The 10,760-nt window shown below is 29.7% G+C and overlaps 1 protein-coding gene across 1 annotated transcript in view; it reads left to right on the plus strand.

Annotated features, from left to right (window-relative positions):
* Positions 1-4,108, plus strand: part of 4E-T (eIF4E-Transporter) — a 109,327-nt gene extending 105,219 nt beyond the window's left edge. The window contains exon 12 of the mRNA XM_065514698.1: positions 3,807-4,108. Within this exon, the coding sequence (XP_065370770.1) occupies positions 3,807-4,045 (239 nt within the window). The 3' untranslated portion in view covers positions 4,046-4,108. The remainder of the gene's footprint in view (positions 1-3,806) is intronic.
* Positions 4,109-10,760: the final 6,652 nt, after the last annotated feature.

Raw genomic sequence — 10,760 nt, forward strand, 5'->3', positions numbered from 1 at the left:
ACATATCTCAGAAATATCGAAAAATATTAAATTTCGCATATGTTTTAAAGTTTACTCGAAAAAATTCTGTGGTATTAAAAGGAAATGTCAGTATCCAACCAAATATGGTTTTTTGGGCCAATTATCTGAAGGTACAAATTTGTGTTGTATATATCGTTTTGCTTTAACACATCACTATTATTACAGAATGTGACGCCAGAGACTTGCGCACTTTTAGAAGAGCTGATATCTTAAATCTTTTTCCTAATTGTTCAGAAATAAAATAAAATTTTGAAGCAGTGTCATCAGAACTCGATTTCTATGGCCATTGTATATCAAATGGACTATTGCCGCATTTAAAAGTAGAGACTGATTCTATCGAGATCGATTAGATATAATGCTGCTACAAAAACAACAAATTTAATTCAATTTCAAACGGTTTCATTAAAAATATATTATTATTAATACTACAATGTAAACTGACCGATTTACTGTCACAGCCTTTTTATACGCTCCACCACCACAAATGGTGAATGAGGGTATATATAAGTTTGTCATTCCGTGTGTAACATTGAGAAATATTAATCTGAGACCCAACAAAGTAGAGTTTCCAAAAAACCGAAGAATTTCAAAACCGCGGTTTCGGTTTTAAAAAATTTAAAACCGATCGATTTCAGTCGGTTTTCAATTTTTCAATATATATCGGAACTAGATCATTTACCAAGTTATTGCAAAAAAAATTATGTTATTAAATATCACATTTTTTTCCTACTATAAAATTATAGACTCTGTTGAAAATAGTAGGAATATGTAGTTATTTCAATTATAAATTGCTGAATTATATAACATTTTTATACATCTATATATATAAAATTGAAATGGTCCATGTATGTAATGTCATCACGTGAGAACGGCTGGAGCGATTTGGCTGATTTTTTTTTATTCGATTCGAAATTTTCAGGAGATGGTTCAAATCAAAAATTCCGTGTAAAATTCGGAAATTCTTTTTTTTTTTGTGAGTCCAGTCACCTGTAATTAAAAAGCTCCCTAAAGTATGCAGTACAAATTTAGATATTTTATTTGCAAATAAATAAGAACAGGCTGGTGTGAGTAGACTTGCCAACCGTCCCGTTTTCGACGGGACAGACCAGTTTTAGAGTCGAATGTCCCGTGTCCCGGCGATACTCTGAACGGGACGCCATTACCACAAAAAATAGAAAAAAATCAAAAATTGGAAATACCGATAAACAAGGATGCTTTATTTTCTGAAATATAGTATTTTCTAAAAACTGAATATCACTATTTAACAATATACATAGGTACTTAGTGCATTAACATCTATGAGTTTCAATAAACTCATTAGTAAACATTATTTAACTTTCATGAAAAATAAATGGCACGATACTCGCTCTAGGATGCTTGTACTTTTAGTTAAAGGTGAGTTGTTGGTCCATTGAAATGGACTGAGTTTGTCGAATTTATTACTTCATATAATAATAAAAAAGCTGATAAAAGCGATTAAAAATTTAAATTTTAAATTATGGACTGAAATAGGTAAACTTTATTAAATAACCCGCTGCGCTTCGTTACTCCTACGTAGTAAAATAAAAAAAATTTAAAGATTTTATAAACTATTTTTTAATGAGGTGAAACAAATTAGGTAAAATTATAAAAAATAAATTTTCAGACAAAGTTTGAAGAATCTCGCAATTTTAATTATCCAGATATTCAAAATTTACTATGTACTTTGAATGGAAAGTTTCACACCCACTGTTCCGCTCTAGACCATTTTAGCTAAACTCTGTACAGTGATAAGAATTTGATTCATACAAAGTTTAAATACATTACAATTACTCCAGCTATTCGAAATTAACTATATACTTTGTATTGGGAGGTGTCACTCCACTAATCCAATCCCGACCATTTTACAGCCAAACTATGTAAAATGATAAGTGAGCTATCGGACAAGTTTGAGGAATCTCGCAATTATAGTTCTGAAAATATTTATTTTCCTTTGTGTGGTAGGTGACTTAAACCTTGTTCCGATTCTTCCCAATTTGGTTAAACTTCATGTCGTGATATGAAATTGATTCATATAAAGTTTGAAGAATTTCACAATTATAGTACTCCAGATAACTATTTACTTTAAAAAATTCAGTCTCGCCCATTTTCAGCCAATCTCCGTATAGTAACAAGAATTTGATTCATACAAAGTTTAAATACTTTACAATTATAGTACTCCAGATATTCGAAATTAACTATTTACTTTGTATGAGAGATGTCACGCCCACTAACACAATAACATTTTCACCCAAAAAATGTAGAATAGTAAGGGTGATGTTAGGGCAAAATTTTAAGACTTCCACAATTATAGTTCTCCAGATATTCGAAAATAACTATTTACTCCTGTATAAAGTTCGAAGACTTTCACAATAATAGTTCTCCAGATTTTACACAATTAAAATTAATGTGTTATTGTTGATTTTAATAAATAAAATAGGATAACACTGCTTCAAAATAACAATTTTTGTCAGAACTTGAAAAGCGTCCAAATGGAGGTTGTATGCCTATTCGTAATTTTTCAAATTCAACAATAGTTATTTTAATTTTTTTCTATGTAAACCAATTTTTTTTTGCACAGTGCTTTAAAGACAATTTTATATAGACAAAAAGGAGATATTACTTATTAAAATCGGTTTATATTTGCAAAAGTTATTAAACATTTTCGAGAAAAGTTCGAAAATATTTACCCTGTTTTTTTAACATTTATATGCGCTGGGGGAGAAAATATTAAAAAAGGTATTAATGAAAAGTTGAATAACTTTTACAGTTTTCATCCGATTTGAAAAATTAAAACCATGTTTTATTAAGAACTTTTCTTTATACATTGATATAAATTTTTATCAATAAAAAAAGATCGTAACAAAAACAATACTTATAACTTACAAATGTATCAATAAATGCATGTCATTTTGAAGCGTAATAAGTTTTCTTTACCAACACGTTAAAAAAAAATAAAAATTGAACAAAAACTGACTGAGTTACAGATCGATAAGTTGAAAAACATCACTGTAAACCAGAGGTGGCCAGAAAGAGAGTGTTTAAAATGCATATGGTGTAGTGTAAAATATAAAAGAGAACACAAATGAATATATGTGTACTTTGCACCGAAAATTAAATTGTTTTTGTTTTGTGTTTATTTTGAGTTTTTGCTGATAACATTCGTTTTGCGTGTGTATTAGTGAGAATAACACAATGCCCTCAAGGGCATGTTTGGCCACCTATGCTGTAAACGGTTTTTTCAGAATAACTGCTGAATTTGAAGGTGTTTCTGAAATTTTTTGACACAATTTGTAATGTACTCAGCAAGTCCTATAACCCACACTAGGTCATTTTCCATGTTTTTTTCCAACGTTCTCTGATCATTTAGTGGTGTCCCGTTTTGGAAATTTCAAAAGGTGGCAAGTCTAGGTGTGAGTGGGTTGAAGAAACTTGAAGAACTAAAATTCAACTAGTTTTAAATATAATATGTTCTGCGTAAACAAGTTTTTCTAACAATATATCAAAATACTATTACATTAATATTCTACCAATCTTCATAATCGGAGCTAAGTCCCAATAACAAAAAATGTATATATGGATATTAGATTGTTTATACCAATGTAATTTCTATAATTTGCATCATATTTAGGTGGAGGGTATTTAAGATTCGACATAGCCGAATATAGATCTCTAACATGTTTCAAATAATGCTTTAAATAGTTTTATTTTAATACAGAACATTATTTAATTTATTTATTGTGTTATCTTTTTATTATTTATTTCAGCTTTACCACCACCAGCGCATCATCCAGCTTGCAACGATAACAATTCAGTTACAACTTTGAATTTCCAACGCGAAGGTGGTTTATCGCCAACCAGTAATCAATTAGCCCAATGGTTTTCGCCAGAACTACTGGCACAGGCGTCAGCAGGAAAACTGCCATTATTAAATATGAACCAGGCCCTAAGTTTAGAAGAATTTGAAAGAAGCATACAACATTCCTCAACTTCTGTAAACAATTGAATATATAAATATTAAATTTAAATACTACTTATATTATTAAATTTATGTAATTTGTATACCATATTATGTATGTATGATGTTAAAGATCGACTACACGAAGCTACAGCGATAAAAAATTACTCTATAAGTGACTGTAGTGTAGGTAGACAGGTAGGCCTGGTTGTGGAGCCCTTTTTAAATTTTTGAAAATTTATAACCTAAAATATGGAGTTACAGTTAAAAATTTAAGAGTAAAATATAACTCGGGCGGCTTTTAGATGATAAACAGGGCTGTGATTTACATGCAAATGTATTTGAAGTCAGTAACCCAAAATCAATTTTAACCAATTACCTTTGCAATCGATTTGATGTTTCATATCTTGCATTTATGCGCATATAACTTGCATATTAAAAAAATTTTATTTCCCATTTAATCATTCAAATATCATTTTAAATTATATTATAATAACAACAAACATGCGTTTTAAAATTCTAGTTTCAGTACATAATATTTTATTATGCATATTTTATTGTGAATATTTTACATATTGTAGTGAATTTTTTCAGTTTTTAGTAGATTTTTCTGCATATTTTTAGATTTATTTTCGACTGATGATAATTAATACTTAATATTTATATTTTTTTACCTTTGCGAAATTGCAAACTTTATTTTTTTCTACATTTTTAAATTTTAGTTCCAATTAAATTCATAATTACAATTAAAATTACCAATAAGTGAATTCATATTTTAAAACCCCCATTTAAATCCCTGAATGAAACCTGATATCATACATTCAAATCGAAGTTGTCGGCTTTCAAAAATGTATTTAGGCATTTCACACAGATTTTAAAATTTGTTGTTGACAAAGTTGACAAATTATATTAAAAAAAATGTACATGCTTTTAGTTTATAAAGGGTCTTCCGATAGAGACTTCAGAACTTTGACAGTTCATAGCGAGCATATTGTTGAAGATATAACTGTCGAATTGGCTGTCATTTATTCAGTTTGTTTTTCCAAATTACCACGAATGGATATAGCTTTTAACAATACGTGCAACAACTAAGAACTAAATTGTCGAATTTGGGACGGTACCAATACACATGAGATCCAAGAGCGTCCATTTCATCTCGAAAAATCACTGATTTTGGCAGCTTTAACGGTCCATATTTCTTTGAGAACGATGTTGGCCAGGCCAGCATCGTCAATGGCAAGCGCTATAGGTCGATGATTACCAACTTCTTTCGGCCTCAATTGAATGATATGGACACTAACGACATACGGTTTCAACAGGACGTCGTAACGTGCCACACAGCTCATGCCACATTAGACATTCTGAACGAGCGCTTTGAGAGCATAGTCATCTCACGTGGAAGTGATGTGAACGTGCGATTTGACCCCGTTAGACTTTTTTGTCGGATTTTCTTAAGTTGCAGGGTCTATGCGAATAAGCGCCAGGGTCTTGGAATATTGGACATTTCGGATGCGAAGCCGCTGCAGACATTTGTACGATGTTATATTTCATACATAATGGCATTAATAGGCATTTCAAACAAATAAAAAATGTCGATGATATCTCACACATACTTTGTTTTATTTAAATATAATAATAGGAAGCGCTTAATGAACTACCTTTTACATACACATGTATGTATACATTATTAACCTCAAAAGAATTGGGTTTTCATACTCTTTTAAAATTGTTTATAACAGAGAAATTATTGCGTTAGGATTCAATTATTAAATATGATTCGCGAAGTAACAAGACATCATTTTTGGCACTAACTTCAGATTTTGAAGTTCTCAACTAGGACTACAACCTACACTATGATTCACTTGGTGAGTATATAAATTTTTTTATTTTGTAGTATAGTGTTGTCATTATTATATTGAAAAACTAATACTGATGTACTCAATTAAAAAAAGAAACACACGTTTTATACAAAATATGTTTTAGTAAAAAAAAACATTGGCAACAAGTTTGTCTGTTAATTATTATTATTATTAATAATAATATGAACACTACAACATAAGTATATGGTACACTTTTCTTTTAATATAATAAAATAAAAAGTATAACCTAAAAGTTGTTCTAAAACTCCATATATTTTTATTTATAAACTAGCTTTTTGTATCCTGCACGGGGTTTCATTATTTTATATTCTTGACCCGTGATTATTTTGCATTTCATTTAATTAAAGTATAATAAGATTTTGATTTTATCGCTTAAATTAAATACGTTCTCTTCTTTTTACATACATGTCGTAAGAAGACCAATCAAACGATGAATATTGATGTTTCAATAAGGTTTTCATTAGAGATGAGCGATCCCGTAATTTTTGAAGAACGTCGTTCTCAGTGAACGTGATTTATAAATCACTGTTCTTTTAAACCGCAAAATAACAATTATGTTAAGAATAATATATTATATACTAGCTGACCCGGTGCGCTTCGCCACCCCAATTAGAAGAAAGAAATAGTACTATCAAGTCCCACTTTGTGAATCTAATTGTAAATGTCTAATTTCATATTTCTGGGTCCATTATTATAGAAAATGCAAAATGTGTTCCTAATTTTAAATTTTTAGGTTTATTATTATAAAATATTCAAAAAGTACCATTGCAATAAGGAAAGAGTACCATTGATTATCACTTTTAAATTGGCATTCACTAAACCATAACCCGTCAAGTTTGAAATTTAGATTTGTATATCATTTCATATATTATCAACTAATTTTGTTTCTATAATACTTAAGATTTAATAAATTATCACAAAACCGAAACCAATCGGTTTTTAATTTTTTAAAACCGAAACCGCGGTTTTGAAATTCTTCGATTTTTTGGAAACTCTAGGTCCATTATTATAGGAAATTCAAAAAAGTACCATTAGAATATATAAAAAGTACCAAAAATCCCCCACTTGTGGTTTCCTACTCACTCGGTCCATATAAGCTTAATTTCATGGCTTTAGGTTCATTGGTGAAGAAATTACAAAAAGTACCATTCGAATAAAGAAAAAGTACCAAAAAGTCTCCCCTAGAATTCTAACTCACTTAGGACCATGTATGCTTAATTTCATGTTTTTAAGTCCATTGCTATAGAAACTTAAAAAAAAGTACCATTAGAATAAACAAAAGGTACCATGAGGTATCCTCTTGAATTTTCAATCACTTAGGACCATATACGCTTAGTTTCATATTTCTAGGTCCATTATATTACAGAAAATTCAAAAAGTACCATTAGAATATAGAAGAAGTACCAAAAAGCACCCACTTGTAGTTGACCACCCACTCGGGTCCGTATAACCTTTATTTAATGTTTATAGGTTCATTGGTGAAGAAATTACAAAAAGTACCATTTGAATAAGGAAAAAGTACCAAAAAGTCTCCCCCTAGACTTCTCACTCACTTAGGACCATATATGTTTAATTTCGTGTTTCTAAGTCCATTGTTATAGAAAATTCAAAAAAGTACCATTATAATATAGAAAAAGTACTAAAAAGTATACACTTGTGGTTTTCCAGTCACTCGGGTTCATATAAGCTTTATTTCATGATTCTACGTTCATTGGTGAAGAAATTAAAAAAGTACCATTCGAATAAAGAAAAAGTACCAAAAAGTCACCCCTTAGAATTCTCACTCACTTAGGACCATATATGCTTAATTTCATGTTTTTAAGTCCATTGCTATAGAAAATTAAAAAAAGTACCATTAGAATATAGAAAAAGTACCAAAAAAACCCACACTTGTGGTTTCCCACTCACTCGGTTCCATATAAGCTTTATTTCATGTTTCTAGGTTCATTGGTGAAGAAATTACAAAAAGTACCAATCGAATAAAGAAAAAGTACCAAAAAGTCTCCCCCTAGAATTATCACTTACTTAGGACCATATATGCTTAATTTCATGTTTCTAAGTCCATAGTTATAGAAAATTCAAAAAGTACCATTAGAATAAAGAAAAAGTACCAAAAAGTTTCCCCTTAGAATTCTCACTCACTTATGACTATATATGCTTAATTTCATGTTTCTAAGTCCATAGTTATAGAAAATTCAAAAAAGTACCATTAGAATATAGAAAAAGTACCAAAAAACCCACACTTGTGGTTTCCCACTCACTCGGTTTATATATAAGCTTTATTTCATGTTTCTAGGTTCATTGATGAAGAAATTACAAAAAGTACCATTCCAATAAAGAAAAAGTACCAAAAAGTCTCCCCCTAGAATTCTCACTCACTTAGGACCATATATGTTTAATTTCATGTTTCTAAGTCCATTATTATAGAAATTTCAAAAAAGTACCATTAGAAGAACAAAAAAGTACCTATAGTACTGTTCACACATTTTGGTACCTAAATATTATCCCCTATTCCTAACACTAACTTCACTTAAATACATATCAGCTAACTTTAATCTCGATAACTGAAATAATTTAAAATGTTAAAAAAGTACCATTAGGAGAAAAGTACCAATTTCCCTTTTCTTACTTGAACACCCCTCAAGTTTGAAATTTAAAAATATTCCATTTTGCCAAAATTGTTTATGCTATAGGCATGTATCAAAATATTAAAATCTGTGTTAATGTGCCCAAGAATAAATATGTTTTAAAAAAAGTACCAAACTGTTTACCCGGATTTGGCCCAATGTACACCTTGGTACTCGAGTTCCAAATAACACCCTGTTAGTTAATTTTTGTATGAATCCAGGAACCAACGTTAAAAAAGTTATCAAAATTGGCTTAATTTCAAATATAATGTATTTTCCCGATTTTATCTCCTTTTTGGTACCTTTTTTATCCCCATTGAGGTGGTACAATTTCATTCAAATAAATTTATGTAATAAAATAAATTTCATAATAAAATATTCGTATGTCTATGTCAAATTATAGAAAAACATATTTTATGAAAAAGTACCAAAAATTAACACAATTTTTATCCCTTAAAGGTTCGAATTTCCAAAAAGTACCAAACTTATATTTTTTATTTTTTGTTAGTTAAATAATACGATTTAAAATTTGTTTCTATGTTTATTAGCTTAAAAGATACATAGGGTGCAAAAAAAGTACCAAAATACAGTTTTTACCCGTTTTCTCCCCTAAAAGTTTCGAATTTCCAAAAAGTACGAAACACCTGTCAGCTTATTTTTGAAATGGAGTAACATGCTATTTTAAGTTTTTTTGTATCTTTATTAGTTTTGAAGATATAAGGTTACCGAATTTACCCGTTTTTACCCTTTTTTACCCCCTAAACGTTCGAATTTCCAAAAATCCCTTCTTATCGGATCGTTTTGGGGAGGGAGGAACCCACAGTTAAAATTTCATGATTCTAGCTTCAGCCGTTTGGGCTGTGCGATGATGAATCAGTCAGTCAGTCAGTAACGTTACTCTTTTATATATATAGATTATTTGCATTCTTAAATCTGCTCGTATGTTAACCAAAAATTAATATTTGCTGACATAAAAACGTTTTTTAAAAAAAATTGGAAAATAACAGAATTAAGCAAATGCAATACAATATTAAGAGAATTAACTGATATGGTACTTAACATTTTATTTTATACACTGTGTTGGAGATAAATAAAATTATGCGCCTAAAAATAGGTTGTTGTTACCAGTGAATGTTGAAAAATATAAAGGAACGACATTTAACAGTTTGTTGAAATACGTAAAAGAACGACATTAAACGTACCTGTTACTTTCTGGTTTTGTTACCAGTGATTTTTTAAAAACGTTACCAATGAATGTTGAAAGATATAAAAGAACGACATTTAACAGTATGTTGAAAAATATTAAAAGTGCCTGTTACTACAGTTGTTCCAGTGATTTTTCTAAAACGTTATCAGTGAATGTTGAAAAATATAAAAGAACAACATTTAACAGTATGTTGAAAAATATAAAAGAACGATTTAAATGTACCTGTTAATGCAATATTCAGTAACTGTTGTTACCAGTGATTTTTCAATCACAGTGATTAAATCACAGGTATGGAAATATCGCTCATCTCTAGTTTTCATTGCCATAGCAGCGAATGAAAATCAAACCCTTGCTGTTCATTCTGTAGGAGAAAGAATATAAAAACTGACTGTACAGAATAAAATTGCATCCTACTAAATTTAAAATATTTTTTTTTTTGAAAGTTCAAAATTACGATTCATTACAGCCCTAAATATAAAATGTTTACGTTTCATTGATGCAAAAATTTCCACAATATCGCACACTAAATGTAATAACGTCACAACTCAAAATTCTCAAAATTTTCAGGAGAAGAGTTGCAATTACAATTCTTTGTAAAGAAATTTGTTGTTAATACAAAAAAATACATTTCAAGAAAATCGGATCCGTTATTAGCAAAAAAGCAGAATAAGGAAGGTAAAAAAAATTAAATTTTAATTTTCATGTATCCATATATTTATAAATTTTTCGTATTGGCATCTCCAAGGGGCATTGTGGCTCGGCAGCCCCTTGGTGTTTTAAGCTCAAATTCAAAACTATATCAATGGAAAATAACTTCTAAACGCTTATTCCGATTTGATATGCGAATGAAGGAAGTGTTGTCGAGTTTAAGTTTTGTAAAGTAAGGCACCTCGAGTATGTAACATTTTTAAATCATATGGCGGTGTATAGAACACACAACTTGCCAGGTTATCCCACTAGCGATTTATTTTATGCGATGATAGGAATCATCACTGATTCTGTATACTTATTAAAAACCATGTGTTTTCTACGTACATATATCATAATAC

The sequence above is a fragment of the Calliphora vicina genome, chromosome X, assembly GCF_958450345.1.
Source record: "Calliphora vicina chromosome X, idCalVici1.1, whole genome shotgun sequence".
Lineage (NCBI taxonomy): Eukaryota > Metazoa > Arthropoda > Insecta > Diptera > Calliphoridae > Calliphora > Calliphora vicina.